We start from the raw sequence: 23,062 nt of genomic DNA, 5'->3' as shown, positions 1-23,062 counted from the left end.
CAAGCTGGACAATAAGTACTATGAACAAAAAGCCTGAATACTCTGTGTTTTTTTGCATTTTTATGTCCCCATGAGTCCCACTTAGAGCTTGTGATGTCCTGATTTCACTATACCATAATAAATCCATTTATTTAGGTCAGCAAAAACAAAAATGGAAATCATGGAGCAGACATGCTGTAAATATTTATTCCTTTAAGTGCTGCTAATTTAATCTTGCTGTGAGACCCACAGTTAAATTAAGGGAACAGAAATTCAAAACGATGAGCCAAGACACTTTCCTGTCATTATTAGAGAGTTTGCACTATAAATGTCACATCCACAGCTGCTGACATTCATTAACCAGTGTTAATTTAAGCATCACCTAATGCCCTTTTTGCCATTACATCTCCACAACAAACCATCCCATGCTGACACTCGAACTGTCTCGAGGGAGATTAGAGTGCAAACCAGCAAGTGTAAGCAAGTATTGGCATCCAATAGTGAAACTAAAATCTCCAACTAACTAGCTGATCTGCAAAATCGTAACAGTTTGAGATTGATGCTCAAACATTGACTGACAGCTAGACTCACGATCTTCATTTCCAAATAGGCTATTCAAAAATACAAATTTCCTCCATTATGTAATTATTTATTTATATGTTAGAATTTCATAAATTTTGGGAGGGCAGTGGAGGGATTTGTGTTTTTGAGTATCAGCAAACAGGTTCTAAGGATACTTCTGCGCAGAATTCACAATGTGATGGATGGATGGATGGATGGATGGATGGATGGATGGATGGATGGATGGATTGGAAGAATGTTGCCTGGTCTGATGAGTCTCCATTTCTGCTGCCACATTAAGATGGTGGCGTCAACAACATTAAAGCATGCATCCATCCTGCATTGTATCAACATTTCAGGCTGGTGGTGGTTGTGTCATGGTGTGGGGGATATTTATGAAGGTAAAAATGTGTCAATACGGACGAGCTTGTAGATTTGATGTGAGAACACTTGTGCACAAAAAAAACCCTAGATTTTTGGTGCGCAAGTTCTCACATTCTATTTCACAAGTTCTCACATCAAATCTGCAAGCTCTTCCATATCAACACATTGTTACCTTCATAGATATTTTCTTGGCACACTTTTGGCCCCTTAGTACCACCTAAGCATGGTTACAACACCACAGCCTACCTGTGTATTATTGCTGACCATATTCATCCCTTTATGACCACATCCTCTGATGGCTACTTCCAGCAGGATGAGGCACCACGTCATGAAGCTGTAATCATCTCACTCTGGCTTCTTGAACATGACAATGAGCTCACTGGACTCATAAACATCCACGATAACCAGATCTCAAGCCAATAAAGAAGCTTTGGGATGAAATGCAGCGGGAGATTGGCATCATGGACAAATCTGCAGCAACTATGTGATGCTATCATGTCAATGTGGACCAAACTCTCTGCGAAATATTTCTAGTTCCTTGCCACCATGGATTAAGGCAGTTCTGAAGGCAAAAAGAGGTCCAGCCTGGTACTAGCAAGGTGGACCTAACACAGGGGCAGATAAGTGTATGTACATATTGAAATGCCACTTAAACCCATGGAAAACGACAAACAAGTGGGAAAACTGCATTTGTATTTAATATGTTGAACATTTGTCAGATTACATTGTAAAAATGATAATACAACACTGTTAGGACTCACATTTAACCCTTGTGCTATCTTAGATGACCCCACCTTTACATTGACATGTTCTCCCTACCATGACAAAGGTGGATAAAGGTGGAAAGATTTCATGTAATCCATGGACACCAATGAAGATCACCAATCATTGAATCAAAAAAGGTTCAGTACACTGTCTAGTGGGTCTAGATGACCCAACTCCCAATGTTAAAGTGCCTAGGATAGCACAAGGGTTACATGACATTGAATATTTACCAGACAAAATAAACGGACAATCATGAAGCTTGCAACACATGAATAATTGGAAATCCAAAGGGAAAAAAGTAAACAGATTTATAAAAGCTGAAGACAAAAAATTAAATACATCACTGGAAAATGAGAATCACAAAAATAACATTTGGCTTGCTGTCACCACATTTTGGCATGAGTTGGTTTATGGAAATGATTCTGATATTGAAAATGTGAAATTAATAATTTACTACCATCAATTAAGTTCGTATTACTCATGTTTAGAGCATCTAACTAAAGCAGTGGATTACTCATGAAGTTGGGATGTTTCACTTGATTTCTGACAAAACCATCAAATATAATTTTTCAACAATTTTTAAATCTATGAGACAAATCAAATCAAATTAAATAGATTTAGATTTAGATCTAGAACCTTTTGTTTATAGATGAATAATTCCTCCAGCCACACGACGGGACAGTGTTCATTACAAAGGTGAGCAATTGTGGAGATCACACAAAGCCACTTCATTACAAGTTGCAGTAAACACACAATAAACAGAAATCACACAAAAACATCACAACATCTAGTGCAATAACACATCCGTGTTCTATGTTAGTGTTCTTCAGAAACACAATTTTCTGCTCTTTTGTTATCATGCAGACGTTACATCACATTAAGTTGGCACACAAATCAGACAGAAAGTGTTTGGAAATTAAAGTCATTAAAGGACAAAACTTTTATTTAATTCAATAGACTTGCTATATTAAAAAAATATCTGTTTCTGGAAAAAATATGTATATATTTGGCTGTTTTTGGAAAATCCTTTAACAATTTAAAAATACTTTTGAAAACAACTAAACCCTTAAAATGTAAAGTTTTAAAGACCAATACAGAGTTGGCTCTTTTTCTGCTAACTAGATGATAAAATATCTCAAATAAGTGTCATTAAAGTTATGGTACAACAGTACAATGCCTGGGAACAGGCATCAAAATTCAAAGAGATTTGAAAAGATCTCGGATGTAGCTGTGTTGTTGAACTCTGGAGGTCAGGGCTATATTTCCTTCCTTTACGTTACAAATGCAAGCAAACATTGTAAAATGAAAAGCAGATTCAAAGCTAAGGATGGACACGACAAAACAAAGACGCACATTCAGCAATGGACATTAAAAGACTCTGCTGTGACTCTGTGGGCGGGAAGCTGCCGTAAAAGCCTCACTTCAGGTGAAAGAAGCCTGATGGTTTGGTTGGTTGAGCCATTAGCATGTTAGCTTGGTTCTTGTGAGTTATGTGGATCTGAAAAATACATACAATTATCCATTCATACTATAGTACAACCTGAACATGTGAACTAATCATCTTTTAAACTCTTATGAAAGCGTTCTCAGTGGTCTTTTAATGATGAATAGCCAATATGTTTTAGTAAAAACTGTGTTTTTCTACCGGTAGTTTCTGCAGAGCGGCATAAGTTATTCGCAATATGTCTCTGAGTTATGGGCAGGACTGTTGGCGTGAGGTAAGCCCTCCCTCTTCCCATCATCCATCAGTTTTTAAATGTGCAAAGAGAGTTTGTGAAATATTCCAATTTTAGCTTTTTAAATGACTTCAGAACTCAAGAAAAAAAACTTGTGGATTTATTTATTTAGTTATTATTGTATATTGATTATTACATGTCCTGCATGTAGGCAATAATGTGTACAGTTACTGGTAGTCTCCTTTGCTCAGTTGGAGTCAAGAATCTCACCCACAGATGCTCCCAGGCCTGAGTAATAATGGATTTACACCCACATTCTGAGTAACTGGTATCAGTCACTTTCCATTGTCAGACTCTAATCTCCTCTCACCACTGCTGCTTGGTTTATACTTACTGTACAAGGAGGCTGCATCCAGGGTTCCCCATCAATCTGCATGGGCAAAGCTTTGGTTGTTCTGCATATGGGGAGGACAGAGTTTTAGTTCATTGCATTGTTTTTAGATTTTTCAGAAATTCCGCTGTCTGGTGGTGACATAAAATAGTAATATTTGGTTATTAGATTTTACAAAATTATTATTCCACCAACAAATAAATACAGTGTTCCCTCACTGTGACATGATACACCTTTCACAGCCTTGCTGTTTTGCTGATTTTTTACTACATATTTACAATCTAAGCTCAAAGCGGCTATTAAGAAAACTGTGATGACCCAGCATTCTAGTAGCCTTTAAACACATCATCTACACACAAATCTGAAGACATGAAAGGAGTCTCAAATCTGATTTGTGCGAAATAGCAGTTTTGTGTGTCTATCAGGTGATTGGTGTGACTATTTAAAGATTCTAATGCGTAGAAGCCATTTTGAATTTCTAGGTATTTTGAGCCGGTGTAATTTCGAGTTGTGTGTGCGTAAATTGTATTTTAGATTTTTGATATTTTATATGTTTTGATATCCAAATGTACACAAGAATACACAATTGCTAATACACACAAATAAAAACAAAAGGTGCAGTATGAGGTACAAATCAAGAATTATGATTACACAAATCCCATGAGTCTATTTTGTCAGACTTAAAATGTTGTTTGAGAAAACAACGATTTATTAAAAATGTGGATCCCATCTCATTATGAGTTTGTCGTTGTATGTTCTGCTGTTTTTCTGTTTATGCTTGATGGCAAAAGTTAACAACCTGATGGTAATCTGGGAGGCCTGTGCCAGTCTGTGGCCCGCACTCTTCAGTCCAGTGTAGATCTGCCCCATTTCCATGGCGCCTTCCAGACCCACTACTTCGAAACGCTTGTCGCTCATATCTGAGGGATGTTGAAATAAAGACTTTTCAAAATTGTAAACATTTTCAAGGGCATCATTATGGCCACTGCAGAAAAAAATAAACGGCTGTCATTTATTTATCCCCCCTGGTTTGGGAAAATTCAGAAGACAAACGTACCTTGTGTGACGGTTTTAAGGTGTTCTGGGTCAGTTATGACCTCGCCACGCCCGACCTCTGACACACTATCCGGTTTCTTAGATTCTCCCCAAAGGTTGGAGCCCCCATGCATGCTGGGTATGTTGAGAATGGCTATACCCTCTAAGGCCACCCTGCTCAGGTCCAAACGCTTTCCGCAGCACTGTTGACAAAGAACCCGTCTGAACATCAAAACTGAACTTTGCTTTGGTGAAAACACCAAATGGCACTTTTTTCAACTCACCTCGATTACGAGACTCTCGTTGAGCTTCTTGCAGGAAGCAGAAATGGTCTCAGAAGTGGCAAACTCAAAATACCACAGTTTGTTCTTCATCCTTAAGAGCAGAGAACAACATACAATCTTTAAATTATTTTCCTTAGCTTAGAACTGGTCACATCCTTACTAAGGATTGAAAAAAAAGAAATAATTGAAGATTGCAAACGGTAATTTTTAATCAAAACTGTACATTTTAAACAATGAAAACATTTTTTCTGTTAACTTTTCACCTAACATGCAAATCAAGGCCAACATTTCAGTACAGACAGAAACTTTAAGAGCTGCTCCTCAGAAGTCCAGGAGTCGGTCAACCAACAGGGAGGCCACTCCTTTGGAGTCCCAGATCAAAATGAAACCTTCATAAGAGTATTTTTATACTGTGAGTACTCACCTGCTGTTAAACCTCTGAGGATGTTTCTCTCTCATGGAGTGAAAACGATGAGCTATAGAGGCATCCTGCGTCCATCCACACAGATATTTGGATTTTAATAAACAGAGAACACCACATCATTGCCTTAATGTGTCAGTAATCAGTATCTCAAATCACACAAGTATTTAAAGTCATACTTGAATTACTCACAACGCCAATGGAGAAGTAGTTGTTAATAATTTCTTGGGGTACAGGATCTCCTGCCTCTTGAGGGTCGTTTGGTATGACCCGGACGCTCCAGCGATCAACAGGAATCACCTCGCTTTTCTCGATCTCCTTCAGGATTTCTCTCAGGTCAGTGCCCTCATAGCCTTTTTTGAGATAAACACATAAATTAGTGTTCATGTGTGAGCTATACATCCTGTAACAGTGCATGGGTTTGGTTGTTGTACCTCCTCCCCAGCGTAAACAGCGAGCCAGGTCATTGCCTGTTCCCAGAGGGAGAACGGCCACCGGAGGATGAACCTGCAGGTTTGCTCTGTCTAAAATTAACACGGTTTTTATGCACAAACTGGTATTCTCAGTGCTCTTTGTAAAACTTGAGGGGGGGGGGGGTATACAATACCTATGGCATCCAGGAGCCACCCAACTGTGCCATCCCCTCCACACACCAGGATCCTGTACTGAGTCAAAGTGCGGAAAAAGTGCAGCCTGGAGAACAAAGCAAACAAGTAGTAAGCGAAACCAAAATAATAAAAATGTTAAAAGTACAAAGCACTTGATTATTGAACACTGTACCCGGGGGTTGGACCTCCATTGGACAGGTTGTAAACTTGACGAGGGTTTAGAAGTCCCTGAAACTTTCTAAGCACTCTGCATGAAGACACAGGAGAAAAACAATGTGAGCAGTAAAAAAAATGCAAATTAAAGGTACACATTTACATAAATATACTAGTCTGCTGCTTACCTTTCACCCTGCTTTCCTCCACTTTTAGGGTTCACAAACACCAACAGAGGATGTGTGTCAGGAATTTGAGCAATCTGAAACAAAAACAGATGAAGCTTCATCATCTAAACAACCTAAATTAAAACTGGTTTGGAAGTACAGGATGTGCTATATGCATGTAAAAAAAACTGCATGTAATTTTTAAATTCACCTTATGTGAAAGAATCCGCAGGTTTCTACTATGACTCCAGATTTATGGAGTAATACTGTTTTAGATGCACAGATTTATTTATTGTTATTATTATTTTATTGATGATCTATTGAAAAGAAATCCAAAAACAAATGTATGTAGATAGAAGTGTGAAAATGTTCATTCATTACAAAAGGACAAGTAAACGGACTGACCTGCAGGATGTGGCCATCAGGAGTGACGTTCAACAGGCAGCTGTCCTCCTCCTGCAGCAGAAGTTAATCGATAACAGAAAAGTTCTACATTTCCTGAAAGCTCGCTCAGCCACTCGTTTTTAGTAGCTTTACCTTTGAGACAGCATAAATGGCCCACGGAGGCAGAATGTGGTCTTTCAGTGGCCCACAACCACATCTTGGTATGCCTGGCAAAACACAGGCCTCGTGACGCTGAAAGAGCAAACAGAATCAGTGAAAGACGAAAGCAGCGATCCAGTCCTCAAACATGCATGTGCTCACCATCTCCTGGCACCACACGCAACGTTTCCCAGTTAGATTTTTAATCTTCTTGGAGCAAACCTCACACTTGCTGTTGTTGCAGTCAACTTTGATCCAGCCATGAGAGGATTTCTGCAGGACACAGGACATGTGGACAGTGTTTCCCGCACAGAAATAAGTGCTGACTGATGTTTCTTTCAGAGATCCATGTCAGTTTTATTTATGTACCCCAATTTTACAACAGAGCTGTTTCAATGGGCTTCAATAATTGTACAAAACATAAAATCAGTTATAAAATACAATAACTGATTGCTAAACTAAACTAAACAGACTAAGCTAAACTGAGCATCCCTGCCCATAGACCCTCCCTCTGGGTAATGTCATGTTGCCTTAAAAAGAATCAGCCAAAATCGCCCCCTTTCTCAAAGCCTCTGTTGGAAGGAGTAGGATTGGATACGTTTGAACAGTTTAAAATCCCACTCCAGTCTTTTTTTAAATATATTTTTAAAGAGTTCAAAGTGATTTTTTAAATGATCATTTTGCCGTTTTTAAGCATAATCAAAGCACCTTTGTCGTTTTCTAGGACATAGTTTCTGCATAGCGGTATTAGTCCATTTAATTTTCTCCTCTGACTTGTAAGCCAGGCTAGCGGTGGGGAGTAAGCAGCACTCATTTCCCATCATCCCTTTTTTCACACTCTCTTCTGCTAGCTGACAGCCCCTCACAACCCTCACAATCCCTGCCTGTGCTGAATCCCAGCATTGAACGGTTGTACACAGCTTTAATCTGTTCTGTAACAAAGTACTGCTGGATAGAACACAAAGGCTAATGTTCTCTGTCATTGCAGTGTTGACTATATGTGTAATTTTGTTTTGAATCCCAGTAAATGTTGTTTTTTCTTGCTGTCTGTTCCCCTGCATCTATGTTTCACACATAAATTAAGATGACTGACACAGAATCAGACTTGGGGTAGGAGAGAATTTAGGGTTAATTTGATGTCTGTAAATGCAACTTTTAATCTAAAAAGTATAAATAAAGTTAAACTAGTGAAATGTGACAGATGAGAGAAGATTGGGGCGTTGCTTACGCCAATTTCCTGCTTGGATTTGACAAAAGTAGGAGGGCAGGTCTCTAATTTCTTGTTGGCACACTGGTTGTGGACAGTATAGGAGCAGCCTGAGGACAAGAATCCTGAAAGTCAGACTTTGAAAGAATTTTTACTTTCATGTTCTATTAACAATGAAATAAATCTTTTTGTAATTGTCATGTGCACTGAGAGTGCTCTCTGGTGGTGGGATCTTACAGATGCAGCAGAGTCCTTGCTTCCCGAGGCCAAGCAGCATGTTTTCACACTGGCTACAGTAGGTTGGTTTGTTAAAATGCTTCATCCTCCACATGTGCTGCCCATCCTTCTCAATCATCTGAAGGTGAGCAGGAAAGAAAAGAAAAGCAAACACTGTTAGTTTGAGCTTTTCACTTGATTCTAGGCAGCATGTTTCATATGAAAAGGAAGTTGTGATAAATCTGCTTAATCTCACCTTTAAACCCAGCAGCACAAGTAACGGTACATTGTTCATGCCTCCTTTCACCCATTCCTCCAGAGTGACAGTCCCACTGCTGTCCACATCGATGGCAGTCATCATGTCTTTCAGCACCTGTCACACAATCCATCATTTCATTCATTTCTTTATACATCCCCAAGGCCAAACATTTCCTTCCTGAAATGTCAAACTTGATGAAATGAGATATACTCATGATGGTCGTAATTGTAGAAACAAAAAGCCAAAGAAAGGACAAACATACTGGTCTGAGCTCAGTCACATCCCAACCCAGGTAATCTGCAGCCCTCATCATCTGGGTGATTATACGATCCACTTCCTGAGGGAAGCACAAAAGAGTCCTGAAAGCTTTAGATGTAATCAGATGACCAGTGTGAAAATATACAGACTTTTTTTCTGAAGAAATGAATGAATAAATAAACTAACATTGTTTATCATAAATATTAATAAAAAATTATGTGTAGCAGCAACAAAAATGGACTTTACAGAACGCTTTGCAAAAACTGGCTGTTGAAAGGTCAATGTAAGGAACAGTTTTTCTTTGCAATTTAACTATACATTGAATTTTAGATATATTTATTCTTTCCTGTTAGGTTAAAATACAAAACATGGTAAAAAACAAAACGCAAGATGTACAGAGGTTTGAAAACCCGTCAGCTTACTTACAGAGCTGTCCAAGAGCCCATTCCCATCTGCATCGTAGAGTTTGAACGTAACTAAAAGCAAAGACAGTCAGTCAGAGATCTCTATAAAGGCTTGGGTTTGATTGTTTTTAAAATGAGCAAGTTAGTGTTACAAGAAAACAGAACCAACATTCAAGCTTCTCTCGTGGCTGTGCTTCCTCCAGCACAGAAAAGTAACAGGACACGTCGCGCAGATACACTCTACCTGAAAACAAAGACCACTTTAGATGAGACTTCCTGGCCTTTCTGACGTGACTTTGTTCTAAACGTTTTGATGCAAAGCTGCAGGGTTTAAATTTTCTATGTACTACAAGCTGTCAAGCAGAATATAAAGTCTAAAAAGAATGTTTCAATAAACAAGCTTTTTTTCCTCTTTCATTATTTTCTGATGTCTGTGTTATACTCATAAAAAAACAGAGAACAATCCTTTCTACAAACTCTTGTGGTGAAAAAGACCTGCACTTAAAATGACATCACCTTCTTTGGGCATCACAGTCTTGTTGGAGCCATTCTGCTCCGCGTGCTGAAAATAGCGAAAAAGTCGCTCACAGAAGTCTTCAGGGAAGTTTTTATGCTCCAGGTAGGTCTCGAGGAAGAGACGGAAGCCTTTGGCATTAATGTACTGAGGATGAAAAACATTGCATTTTGTTGTCAGTGTAATTAATGAACAATTCGGGCAAATTTTTTATGGCAAATAAAGGAAATTTTTTGGAAGAACACATTCTAATGGCAAAATTTATATCCAGTATGAGATCACAAAATTATCAGCAAAAATAAAGTTAAACCAAGACAGAATATTGCTTATTCTGTCAATATTGCTAATATTGACAGAAGTTTGCTTTTTACAAACTTCCTTTTACAAAAGTTGAGCTTAATGTTTTAAATTTCCTATTCACGGGAATTTCGTTTTGCATTCTTTAACTTGCTGGCCCTACTTAAAAATGCCTTCAACCTAAAATTCGCTCTATCAACAATTATTCATTGATTTTATATTTTTTTAAATAAACCCAAATGTGTGACTCTTACTCACCTCTCCAGTATTGTACTCAGACAGACGACCTCCTGGACGAAAATCCTTGATCACATCTTTAACTCTCATACTGCTTTCTGAAGAAGAATCCGATAAAAATACAAATAAATCAACTAATTTACAGAATGACTGACATTCTCATGCCACTTCATCTCTCATTAGAGCTAAAACTCTAAAGTTGCATCCTCTCTAAAATTGGACACACTTTTTCGAAACCCAGACAGGGGGATTGTGCCTGTAATTATTTTTTCATCCATTATCCAGTGTGCAAATACCCTGCTCCCCAAACACTAAAAGCTGACCGACTCATTTCATTTCTTTCAAAGCTTTTGAGTGGATTCAGTATTTTTAGCTCAGGCCCACTTTTTTGTCTCCCTGTTAACTCATTCACATAATTCTGCCCCAGGTATGGCCTCGGACAGTACCGGTACACGTCATTTTTTAAGACTGCTAATTCTCTGGAAAACACATTTGAGAATGAAAAAGGAAAGCCTTTTTTTTACAGTTTCAGTTTTTCCTGTACCTGCCAGAACTTGTATTGAAGTCACAGCATTTTTCTGAAATTGATGCACGCTGTATTGAATACTTTGTTACACATGAGTTATGACAACACTATAGGTATTTATAAGTATGTGTGCATTGTTTTATGGTAATATAATGTGAGGATTTGTTTGTGATACTCTTATGGGCCCTTTGGAGTATTATATATTATTAATTTTAGGAACACCTTCAGCTGATCCTTTTCTGAGCCACACCCGACACTGGTTTCACTTTTATTTCAATAACAAACAGAGTGAAGAACAAACCTCACCTTCCATGTATTGCTGAAGCTGGATGAAAACCACGGGAGTTAAAGATCCCTCTGTATCCCCAGAACCGGCCATGCTGCTGTTCTGAAGGAGAAAACACAGATAACGATACTAAAGGTGTGTCCTGTGGTCGAGACAAGTTTGTCTACATTTCTGAGTCTTTTACAAAGCAAGTCTTTCTGTCACTCACAGATTTCTCAAAGATTGCTTTTTCAGTATGATGTTATCATGAACTTGTTTTTCAAAAAAGTTAGGTCAAAGGCTATAACTGGCAGGAATGAGGAAAAGGGCTGGAAACCTGCAGAAAGTTGATCTGTCCAACTCTTCAATGTAGTCCGAATAGTGCTTAATTTGAAAATTCCTGCACTTTGCCTGATCAACTCATTCTGCCAGAGCAACTCAGAAAGCAACAATTACAGCATGCAAGCGCATCCATCTGACAGGATCACGATGAAAATCAGGAGGACGTGTCCCGCAGCGTACCTGCGTGTGTGTCCTGCGTGAGCGCTGCACAGGTGTTCCGTCTGCGGCCGAGCCCTCGCAGGTTCAGGCTGTTTCCTGACACGGTCTCCCGGGAGTCGATGGAAAATTCCCCAATCACGGCTCAGACCTCGGATATGTTAGCCCGCGTTAGCTGCCCGCTGCCTGTGGTAAATGTCTGCCGCAGCATTAGCGGATAAGAGATTAAAAATGGACGGAGGAGGAGCTTACAGCGACATAATTACAGTTAGTGGCACCACCCTGCGTTTACACGCACGCGTAAAGGCGCGCGATGCGCACTTGGTGTGATCTGGCGCTTACCTTTCCAAACAACTCAACACATTTTCTAAAGCCTGGAAGTAAAGCAGACACACAGATTATGAGTCCGCCGAACTGACAAAAGTGACACACGTGCTGGTGGAGCAGATGTTTTCTGCAGTTCATCCCTGTTCCAACATCTACCTCACCCAGAAACGATTCACTGCAGCAAAACGTCATAGTGAAAGTGAATATTTCTGTTGACTTGCATGTATTCTCTTTTTAAAACAGCATTTGTGAAAATGTGCACACTCAGAGTCTTGGATTGTTATTTACTATGGACAGCTGGATCAGTTTCCCTGAAGGGACAAAAAATGAGTTTTACTTTATTGCTCACTTCACATGTTTTTGCCAAGGCCATAGTTGAAATCAGGCCGATTCTATGAACACTGAGGAATTTATTTTTCATAATCAAACATTTGCTTTATTATGAAAATGTGCTACAAATCCCTTTTTCCAAGGTAATGAAGTATCAAAAAATTTGCTCTCAAGAAGGAACAGTTTCACTTCAAAATAATATTACTCAAGATGAAAAAAGTAGTCAAAAATATTGAGTAAAAGGGGAAGAACTCAGCAGATGGTTTTGGAAGACCAATTAACAGTTTATCAGATTGTCTTGTGAAATCAGGCAGAACAAAAACAAAAAAATAATGTGCAAATTTTGGTATTTAAAAAAACATGTTTTTTTTCATAACAACAATCCTGTCACTGATGTGTCTAAAAAAATATGGATGCAGGATGTTGGATTTTGTCAAAATGTCATAAAAGTATAATGAAGGTTTGGCCAATTTTATTCTTTTGCACCTCTTTTATAAGCATTGAAAGTAGGTTGTTATCTTTCACTGATATTTCAAAATAACTAGGTATCTTACTTTATGAAGTGTATTCAGTCTCAATAATCAGAAATGGAGACAAACTGTTTCACAAATACACATGCTCTGATTCACAACTATACATTTATGCAAACATGTAACATAAATTCATAAATCCACATGAAGCTTAAATATATATTTGTGAATCAGAGTGTGTGCATTTCTGATTGAGACTGAACAAGCTTCTTAAACTGATGAAAATAATTGTGTGACAAAATTCATAAATTCAAAAATAAAATGAAGTACCATAAAAGAATTTAGAGCACAACACATTTTATATAACTTACTATAAAACTCTAGGAACCTCGTTTTTAATCACTTTTCCAGTGATTGTAATTGAATGTTCCTTCCAGAACCAGTAGGTGGCAATAACTACCAGTTTGTCAGATTTGTTGGTGTAAATGATAGTAGAAGAAGAAAATGATGACGTGGGTGTTTACGTTGTCCTACTTCCGTAGCTCTTTGGTAGCGAAGAGGCGGCTTTTCTAACCCGATCCTAAATTCCAAATTTGACAGGACACCGGCGGCCATGTTAACTATCATTAATCCTTTATTCAGAGATGTTTAAAATATCCATCTTTAAGCTTTTGAACGTCTTATATCGGAACTGCCTCGCTTGTTGTCCTCATTAGTCACAAACTAAGCTAACGCTAGTGATAACTTAGCAGCGAGTCAGTCAGTGTACCAAATTTCCTCCACCATCGGCTGATCTGCACTGATTGTCATTAGACCTCAAGCAAGGCAGTCATGGCCACTCGGCGTCTGACAGATGCCTTCTTGTTAATGCGGAACAATGCAATCCAAAATCGGAACATATTGGCTGAGCAAGTGAGTACATACGAGCCCCGTCTGAGTACACGTAGCAATGCTGCGGTGAGTGGTCTGCATCGTTTTGACATTTTTACTGTGTGTTTGCGTTTAGCCAGTGAACCAGCCCCCCTAGCTAGAGTCATACTGTATTTTTTATGTATTTTTGATCAGATTGGATTGTCTTCGTGAGTGTTGGTGTAGTGTTGTAGCAGCCCAAACCAGTCTGTGTCAAACAGGATGAAGACAATGCAGTTTAGTTAAAAATTAGGTTTTGTGTTGTGTATATTTTTTTCACAATTAATTGCAGTTCTTAAAAACAAAAAAGGACTTTAACTTTGTCGTTTGAAATGTGCAATTCATGCAGCATACTTTTATGTCCACGTGTGCTGCACTTTGATTCTGACTCGCCCACACTGGTTGTTTCACTGTGACAAATTGAACACAAAACTATTTTCTTTTTACTTCACTTTGTACCTTAACAGCATGCTAAAAAGCTTTCTTCCTTCATATTTTCTTCCAGCAGGGTTCATCTTAAGGTTTTATATGTCCCATAAGTCTTGAATTTACAAATTCACAGGTATGCCCCTGAAAAGGTGTGATGTTTGAAAGGAGAGGTCTTAAATTATTTGGTTATAATTTTTTTTATTGTAATGTGTGAAACCGTGTCGATAAATCAACTTAAAAAGTATTGGTTGTTTACTTAGCGCCACCAATTATAATCCAACAAACCACTTTTGGCCCCTCAGTCAGAAATGATGACAGAACACAAACAGTTGCTCTGAAATCGACTGCCAGCAAAGGAGCAGCATCTCTGTTGACACCAGTGGAAGAGATTTTTAAGGCTCTGTGCACCATTTGTCTGTATAATAAAGAAAAGACAATGAATTCTGTTTTAAAATAGTCTTTTGAAGTCTTTTACCTAATTTGTTCCACTGGAGCGATGTAGCAAAGGCTTTATAGAGCTGATAATTTTACAAGACTGCTACACAGAACACAGAGCCAACCTACTCTAAAGACTAAAACTTCTAACTCTTTAAAGTCCCACTCCAATCCTTTTTAATCAGCCCCCACCTAGCGTTTCTGGTGCAACAAAAATGATGAGAAATGTTGGAGCTATCCAGAAACAAAGATGTACATGAATCTATTTGTCTGCAAGTGGATGCATCAGAATGGAGCGGAGCTGGTAGCTCCTACGTGACAGCTAAAACCTTTTTCAAACGGCATTTATGAGTTTGCTCCTAATTCCCAACAATGTGAATGATGAAATACTCAGAAACACAATTTTAAGCTTAATTGTCTATATATGTGTCCTTCGTTAGGGGAAAAATGCCACAAGAACAAGACAAGATGAGATAACAATGGTTTATTGATCCCAGCTTGAGAAATGTGGTTGTTGCAGCGACCGTATACAGGCTCAATACAAACAAATAAAAATAAAAAGCAATGAGTGACAATCAGGGAAATATGGGAGAATATATCGAAACGGGTTAACTATGGCGAATGGAGGATGAGTTATAAAGTTCAATGGAGTGAGTTAGGAATGATCTCCTGTAGCGGTTGGATGTTAATAAAGAAAGGTGTGAAATAAAGAAAATTCTAAAAACAGGATTTTCATTGGAGCGGGCATTTAATAAATCTTTGTAGAGTTAAAAGAACTTGAATAATACTATTTAAACATAAAGTAAAAGTATAAAACAAATAAACAATCTGATTATCACGTTAAATCACTGAATATTTATTATTTAGTCTTATTAAAAGTGCATGTATTAATGGTGAATTCACATCAAATTTTGTAGTTTGTGTTAAAAAAGGGCATAACTAGAGAAAACCCTGACATGAAGCTGGAAGCTGGCAATGTAGCTTAATCCCTGTGAAGAGTTTGGTAGTTTTACCTGCTAGCTAGTACATTTTCTCTTGCTTTTGTTGTTGTTGTAGACTTTAATCTGTTTTTTAGTAAAAAAAAATAAAAATAAATATATATATATATATATATATATATATATATATATAAATCAAATAAATATATATATATATATATATATATATATATATATATAAATCAAATAAATATATATATATATATATATATATATATATATATATATATATATATATATATATATATATATATATATATATATATATATATATATATATTTATTTGATTTATTAAATTGCGTCCAAGCAATGTGGATAGAAATCTGTGCAATACCACTTAAGTTAGCAAACAAAAGATGCTTGAAATATTGGAAAATATTGACCCAGGTGTCAGTTTTTCGTTCAGGCCTGTCAATGAACAAACAGACCTGAAAAGACGATCCCTGAAGCAGCTTTTTCTGCCAGTGGAAAGATCAGATTTCAGCTCTGCAAAGCTGCAGCACGCTCAGGTGTAGGATTACTGACTTTCAATGACATTTCAATTCTGCTGTCAGACAACTACAGGTACACACACGGACACAAGATGTCTTAGTATTTTATGAGGCTTCCTTGATCAATCATTTATTGATTTGGATCCTACCCTTATAATCATAGTAAGAAAAGAAATCAAAATTATTTCAAAATATCCTAAATTTTCTTTTACCTTTTGTTTTGTTTAATGTTATCTCAATCATTTCTGATGTTCTTAACCTCACTACTTCATGACTTCACTCTAAAAGAAAGGGTTTTGTTGTAATGTTCTGGACAATTAATTTCTGCATTCACACAAACTCTAAGCTGGATCCAGTCAATCATCTTTCTCTGACAAGTCTTTTAAATCAAAACTTGAATGCAGAAATACATGTGTACTTATAGTGATGGTTTTTGGCGGCTCACTTTCTTTCGTTTCTGCTCGTCTCCCTTCCTCTCTTCCTCTTTGCTGGATCCTCTCCCACATTAGGAGCTTGACGAGGTACCGTCACCGCTTCCCTTCACAGCAGAATTCATTTAGCTGCATAAAATTGAACATTATTGCCACATTGTTTTTCGTGATCTCTGTTGTTGTTTGTTTAGTTGGCTGATGATCGGATGGCTCTGGTTTCCGGGATCAGTCTGGATCCTGAAGCTGCCATCGGAGTCACAAAAAAACTGCCCCCCAAATGGGTGGATGGTGTTGATGAGGTAAGCCTTGAATCTCTGTCTGTTTCTTTACAAAATGTAAAAAAAAAAAAAAAAATCTCACCAAAGCTTTCTTCTCAGATTCAGTATGAAATCACTCGGATTCAGCAGAAGATGAAGGACCTGGCTTTGCTCCATGATAAGCACATGAACCGTCCCACGCTAGACGACAGCAGTGAAGAGGAACACGCCATAGAAATAACGACTCAAGAGATCACACAGGTACGCTTTACTGTCCATTTCATAAATGGACAGCTTTATTTCTAAAAGTTCAGTTTCTTAAATGTATGCCTAATTGCAGATGTTCCATCGATGCCAGCGAGCAGTGACGGGCTTACAGTCCCGCTGTGGTCACTGCACTGAGCAGGAGGAGAGGCTCCTGAGGAACGTGGTGTCCTCTCTGGCTCAGAGCCTTCAGGACCTCTCCACCAACTTTAGACACACACAGTCCAGCTACCTAAAACGTGAGGCGCTTTCCTAGTCTTCCTCTCAAGGTTTAAAGGCTTGAATGACATCTGTATTCTGTGTTTATCTACCAGGTATGAAGAATCGTGAGGAGAGATCAAAGCACTTTTTTGACTCAGGACCTTTAATGGAAGAGGATGAAGATTTAGCCCTTTATGACAAGGTGAGAGCTCTCTGTTTGTTTCAAGTGTTAGAACTTTCTTTCTTTACTCTTTTGATGTGTAAAAATCTAAAGTTGGTGGTAGTTTCAGGTAAAAACAACTTCAAATAATTGTCTGTGATATTTTTAATCATTTGGTCAGATGAAGGCAACAAAGGGGGGGGGGGGGTAAAGAATAAAGAGAATTGTAAAATTATAATATTCATATACACATGTTTGACCCTCGGAACATTGATCCAGAATCGCTGCTGTGCGTTTCGGATCTGGTTTGCAGATTCCTTTCAAGCAAACTGACTCTGGTGCCTTGATTTAAATCATTCAAAAAAAATTTCAGGACAAACGTCTCAACTGTTTCTAAACTCCAAATTGTTGTTACACCATTAGCCTTTTATTTTCAATAGTTTATTCCCTAAAAATCAAACAGTGTTTTTTCTCTTTTTGGCTTCCGGATTGAGCCAACTAAATTACAGTTAACCAAACAGTGGTTTGTTGCAAATGTAAAATGTAAAAATGAGTTTAAAAATTCTTTTTGTGAATAGAATTTATATCTGTGATTTATTAATGACCTTGACAGTTGAGTGACGTTTATATGGGGTCATGTTAACAGTGGGGGATGTTATAATGCATTTTGTTCATTTTTACTGTCATTTTGTGGCAGATATCTGTGCTGTAGAGACAAAATAAGTATTGGAGCAATTAAAGACATTAAGTGGGCGTCAACAAAATAAATGTAAATAGTAGAATAAAGACCTACAGAGCAATAATTAGCAAATATAACATTTCCAAAACCAGGGAGCTTAAAACAGCCTTATAGAAACCAGTAGATGATGGAACCTCACTTATCATCCATCTTTACTTTATAGTTGATGCTTTGAACACTGTCGTGGTTCTCTCTCCTCAGTGTCTGTGTAGAATTAATATTATATAAGAAATGTGTGTTGTTGTCATTAGTATTGGCAAAAAAACTGTGTTTTTTATTCTTCATGTTGAAACTATATTTGATATTTGCTGCCTTCCTTTCAGGGCTTCACAGACGATCAGTTGATGCTGGTGGAGCAGAACACGGTTCTGGTTGAAGAACGAGAGCGGGAGATTCGACAAATAGTTCAGTCCATCTCGGATCTGAATGAAATCTTCCGGGACCTGGCAGGAATGGTGGTGGAGCAGGTATGGAAAGGAAGGAATGAGATTCTAAAACAAAGATTGAAGGACGGATTCCTAAGAAAACTCTTTTTACACTACACCAGATTTTTTAGGAAAGAAAACAAATAGTCAAATCACTGACCTCCATGTTCTTTTCTTTTAATTTTGGGGGGACTTTTTTTAAATTTTTTTAATCTTAGATGAAATATTGTTGGCAAACGTAGCTCAGATATGACTAATCTTTTAAAAAGGCTAATATTTTGATTTTATGCAGAAATGGAATAAATCCTGATCATTATTTAGTTACCGTTAATTCCGGACTACAAAGCGCACCCGATTACTAGCCGCACCCACCTATTTTCACGTGTTTAACTAATTTTTTACATGCACAAGCCACGTAGGAGTACAAGCCGCATGAACTAGGCAACATTGTCATCCTGACGGATCACGTCCTGACTCACAGAGCAAGTGTGATTTATTAGCTCACAGTGGGTGGAGTCAGTTTAGCCTCAGGCTAATGTATATGAGTATATCTACATCTGCCAAACAGCATGGACCTCTATTCTGTTCACAAGTTCCTCAGTTATTTTTTTTTTAACTTATTGACAATCTAGGTATCATACATAAAATTACAAACAGTAACCATATAATCAACATTACATCCCTCAGTTATGATGAGGAAATTTACATCCGCGATCCCCCATTTCCCATGAGTCTTAGGGGCTAAAGGCGGGGCCAACGCCCGGCTCGCCATTCTGTTGTACGTGTTTAAGAATGAGCAAGTATCAGCAGTGCATGGAGGGGTGAACGGGTAAAGCTGTCCTTCCGCTTGTGTCGCGGCAGCGTTATGGGAGTAACAGGGCTGGTTAAAAAACACGCTAGTAAAATAAAGCAGCGACGACTGAAAAGCGCGCGCCTCAGCGCGATACGCGCGCCTCTTCGCGGCGCGTGGGTCAGAAGTTTCCTTCCACAACAAACACTGTTGTTCCCCGGACGCCTCGAGTAAGCCCTGGCTGCAGCCTGCAGAATGGCTCGACGCCTCCGCGTTCCCGCGCGCTCCTTGTCTCCCCTTCCTATCTACTCCGACAGCTCTGGCCAGGGCGGCTCCAAGGAGGAGTGCTTCGTCCCCATTGCGCCGGTGGACGGAGCAAATCGTGTCTGTGCAGAGCAATCGGACTTAATACTGTACGTTTTGTGTATGAGGGGCGGATGCGTTGTTACGTGTGGGAGCCTTCAGACTGCCATCGGCCCCGCAGCTCAATCAGCAGGAGAAGATGTCTCCAGCTCACACGGAGGCTGTGAGCGTTTCAATGCAAAACTCCGCTCAGTTCTTAGAAACCGTTAAAACGATCACGTCAATTTGTGTTTCCAGTCGTGTCCCGACAGGATAAAGGTTGATGTTATTCCCACATATTTACGTGCAGCCAGCCGAGTCACTATGACTCTGATGTAAATTCACTCCATGCGCTGTTCTCTCCGTCACGCAGCTGACCGGCTTTTCCAAACCCGTTGGTGACGGTGGATTTTTTCACGCTGCTTCTAACGATTGCTTTTAACTTGAAAGCTTCATCATATTGTAGCGGCGATCACGTGCACGTTGGGTCTAATGGCACCAAAGGATTCTGGGATGCAGCTGGGCATGCGTGTTTCGTTTTGTTGAACCATGACTGAAGTGTCTAAGACCTGAAGTGAGGTCCATGCTGTTTGTCTGATTAGAGGTGTGTTGATATATATATGACTTGTGTTTGGTGTTAGAGAATTCCAACCATTCACTGTGTCCAAAAATGCGTACACGGCGGCCGCCAATAAAATCCATAAATTAGCCGCGTCACTGAATAAGCCGCACGGCTGTAAGCGCAGGAAAAAAGTAGCGGCTTATAGTCCGGAAATTACGGTACTTCACAGCCGTGAATTCCTGAAACAAAAATAAATTCCTTCCGTCACCAAATATAACCGCTATATTTGGTTTTTCAGATGCCACTTTAGAAACAGAGATTTACACAATAATTTTTATTCAGGATTTTCAGTACTGACGGAGGTCGAATTTAGCTTGTTGGTTAAGTTTGTATCACTTTTTTTCCCTTTTTTTTTTTTTAAATAAAAGCATGTTAGTCGTAAGTTAGACTAAGGCAGAAATTTACAAACTACTTATCATCACTAATAAATATAAAGCATTTCGTCTAATTGATCAAAAACAAATGTAGAAGCAAATTTCAGTTGGAAAAAAATAAAATAAGATTCACTTTGTAATGTGTCAACAAACCACCTCCATTTACTGAAAAATGGTTTAATCTAATAATAATAAAAAGTTTTTACAGGACCAAACTCTGCTAATGAAATTGTGTGCTCTTCTTCCTGCAGGGAACTGTTCTAGATAGAATTGACTTCAATGTGGAACAGGCTTGTGTTAAAACAGAGGATGGACTGAAACAGTTACAAAAGGTAAACAAAAGCAGATTATAATGGGTGGGGATGCTTTTTTTATTCCTGGGTTACTAAAGAAAGCTTCACAAGAACATTATGGATGACTTCTGCTTTGCTATGTTAAAACTGCTTTATGTGAAGCAGCAGGAGGATCTGAAATGTAAGATTAGAGTGAGACAATTAGAGTTTAATAAGCAACTTGACTTCATCTTTCATGCTTCGTTACCTCTAACTGACCACTGTTTTATGTTTCTTCTCAGGCGGAACAGTATCAGAAGAAAAACAGGAAGATGCTGGTCATTTTGATCCTTTTTGTCATAGTTATTGTTCTAATTATTATTCTTTTTGGAACAAAGTTTTAGCAATCCATTCCTCTGGCTCTTTTCTGGTTGTTGTGCATCTGTGTCGCCCTGGACTCAATTTTAACGCAGGAAAAGTGGTCTGCCGTCGGAAGGAAACACAACTTCAAATTTATGCTGTGACACTCGCAGGTGTTGTGTAAACTTTGGGGACGTTTCTTTGCTTGCTTTTTAATCAAAAAAAAAAGTCTGAGTTGTTGCTTTTTTTTTTTTTTAAATCAAGTGACAGCCCAGATTTTCACAGACGTCCGTTCGGCCCCTGACTGCGTTGACTTCGCCTTGTCTTATAGAAAAAACATTAGGTGTGTGAAAATGCACTACCAGTGTTGAACAGCTGCTTAAACTCAATGCTGTATTTACACTCATCAATCATTGAGACGTCTGTTTGCAAGAACTAACATTATTTGTGAAAAACACTTTTTTTTTTTTCCCTTTCTATTAGTATTTTACACTGAAGTTTGCAAGATTGTTTTAGAACTGAACTGAGTCCCATTAGTATTGTCTTTAGGACCAATATCTTAAAAAAAGAGAATATTTAAGGGCCAAGTGTTTTATTTAAGTTAGACTTTATTGTTTAACAAGTTAGTCTGCTGTTTGTCCATAAATGGGTTCCATAGAAACGACCTTATTCCATACCGTCTTGCAAATTTGATTTCAGTCCTCGAACACTTTTGCGACCCTTTCTTAAATGTTTTCTCTGGTCCTTGCATAAAGTGCTTCTTTTCTTTATACTCTTGCAGTTTGCACATATTTAGACCTACAAGGAAATATAACATGTTATGGACGTTATCCTTCTGTCATGTGAATGACAATTAAAATAATTTATTTTCTGATATCATATAATTTTTTGCGGTTTTCTGTCAGATTTACTGAATATTAAGTAGCGTGTCTGTGTGTTTTTATGAACCTGAAGATTATGATTCACTCCAGTGAACTGAACTGTGATGTAGTAACTACAAATGCAGCCTCTTATAATTTACCATTGTTTGGAAGACATATTTGCTTTGTGATCTGTTGACATTTATTGACCTGTTATGCGTTTTTGAAGACTGATCACGTGAAGAAAAGCTTTACTGTCTGTTCTGGGTCCTGTTGAATTTTTTTTTTATTTCTTTTCTCGTTGTAAAGGTTTTTTTTTTTTAAGCAACAGTTTGAATGTCTTATGGTACTTAAACATTTGTCTTGGTTTTGAAAGCAAAATAAAAGAGCAAAAATGTTACCTTTTTATAAATAAATTGTTAAAATAACAGTGTTTTAGTATTGTTTGAAATGAAACATCTTAGTGAAGAGAAATTAAAATATTAACATTTTAAATTGACATGGATATCATAAAAAATCAGATAATTATTAAAATTGATTTCGGCTGATTAAAAAGGTTGGTTTGTTATACTTAACAGTAATATATGGAGTTATTTCAGTCTCAATAATCAGAAATGCACACAACCGGTTTTACAAATACACACGCTCCGATTCACAAATGTCATTTTATGCAAATGTGAAAAATAAATTCGGAAATACACACCCTGTGTTTCACAAACACACAGATTGTGTTTCACACATGCACACTAAATGTTTTACAAATGCACAATAAGTGTTTCTCACAAATGTGCACACTGTTTTTCACAAAAACATTTTAGGAATTCACAATAAATGTATCAGAAATGCACAGTAGGTGATTCACAAACGTGATTTTTAGTTACACATGTGATGTGAACTCACAGATCATTCGAATTGCAGACTGTGCAT

The 23,062-nt window shown here is 38.0% G+C and overlaps 2 protein-coding genes across 5 annotated transcripts; one reads left to right on the top strand and one right to left on the bottom strand.

Annotated features, from left to right (window-relative positions):
* Positions 1–1,600: 1,600 nt before the first annotated feature.
* On the bottom strand, positions 1,601–11,946 carry dgkab (diacylglycerol kinase, alpha b). Its single transcript, XM_011475495.4, has 24 exons — positions 11,673–11,946; positions 11,192–11,273; positions 10,381–10,457; positions 9,828–9,972; positions 9,481–9,555; positions 9,334–9,383; positions 8,912–8,986; positions 8,647–8,763; positions 8,412–8,529; positions 8,196–8,284; positions 7,130–7,240; positions 6,962–7,060; positions 6,830–6,880; positions 6,446–6,519; positions 6,277–6,351; positions 6,104–6,189; positions 5,931–6,020; positions 5,689–5,849; positions 5,500–5,564; positions 5,076–5,166; positions 4,814–4,994; positions 4,556–4,676; positions 3,760–3,820; positions 1,601–3,187 (listed from the first exon to the last, which is right to left on the bottom strand). The coding sequence occupies exons 2-24, from the start codon at positions 11,262–11,264 to the stop codon at positions 3,107–3,109; spliced, it is 2,166 nt and encodes a 721-aa protein (XP_011473797.1). The 5' UTR covers positions 11,265–11,273; positions 11,673–11,946; the 3' UTR covers positions 1,601–3,106.
* Positions 11,947–13,256: 1,310 nt separating this feature from the next.
* On the top strand, positions 13,257–22,563 carry stx16 (syntaxin 16). Of its 4 annotated transcripts, none has more exons than XM_023955216.2 (9): positions 13,257–13,687; positions 16,548–16,559; positions 16,661–16,768; positions 16,847–16,987; positions 17,067–17,229; positions 17,305–17,393; positions 18,414–18,557; positions 20,895–20,975; positions 21,218–22,563. In XM_023955216.2, exons 1-9 carry the CDS (start codon positions 13,607–13,609, stop codon positions 21,317–21,319), a joined length of 921 nt encoding a protein of 306 aa, XP_023810984.1. In that variant the 5' UTR covers positions 13,257–13,606; the 3' UTR covers positions 21,320–22,563. The 4 variants fall into 4 exon arrangements, with proteins under 4 accessions (XP_023810984.1, XP_023810982.1, XP_023810985.1 ...); XM_023955214.2 differs by having other exon boundaries at positions 13,306–13,732; XM_023955217.2 differs by lacking the exon at positions 16,548–16,559 and having other exon boundaries at positions 13,306–13,687.
* Positions 22,564–23,062: the final 499 nt, after the last annotated feature.

This window comes from Oryzias latipes, chromosome 5 (assembly GCF_053564925.1).
Source record: "Oryzias latipes strain Hd-rR chromosome 5, Olatipes_Hd-rR_3.1".
Lineage (NCBI taxonomy): Eukaryota > Metazoa > Chordata > Actinopteri > Beloniformes > Adrianichthyidae > Oryzias > Oryzias latipes.
This window is presented reverse-complemented; position numbering and strand designations above follow the sequence as displayed.

Excerpts from the sequence above, each read along its gene's own strand:
- dgkab (XM_011475495.4), bottom strand. The coding sequence starts at position 11,264 with ATGGCCGGTTCTGGGGATACAGAGGGATCTTTAACTCCCGTGGTTTTC. Across the intron at positions 9,384-9,480 it reads GCCACGAGAGAAGCTTGAAT|TTACGTTCAAACTCTACGAT; the intron begins GTTGGTTCTGTT and ends CTTTGCTTTTAG. Across the intron at positions 5,167-5,499 it reads CCTCAGAGGTTTAACAGCAG|GATGAAGAACAAACTGTGGT; the intron begins GTGAGTACTCAC and ends TCTGCTCTTAAG.
- stx16 (XM_023955214.2), top strand. The coding sequence starts at position 13,607 with ATGGCCACTCGGCGTCTGACAGATGCCTTCTTGTTAATGCGGAACAAT. Across the intron at positions 17,394-18,413 it reads ATTTAGCCCTTTATGACAAG|GGCTTCACAGACGATCAGTT; the intron begins GTGAGAGCTCTC and ends CCTTCCTTTCAG. Across the intron at positions 20,976-21,217 it reads GACTGAAACAGTTACAAAAG|GCGGAACAGTATCAGAAGAA; the intron begins GTAAACAAAAGC and ends GTTTCTTCTCAG.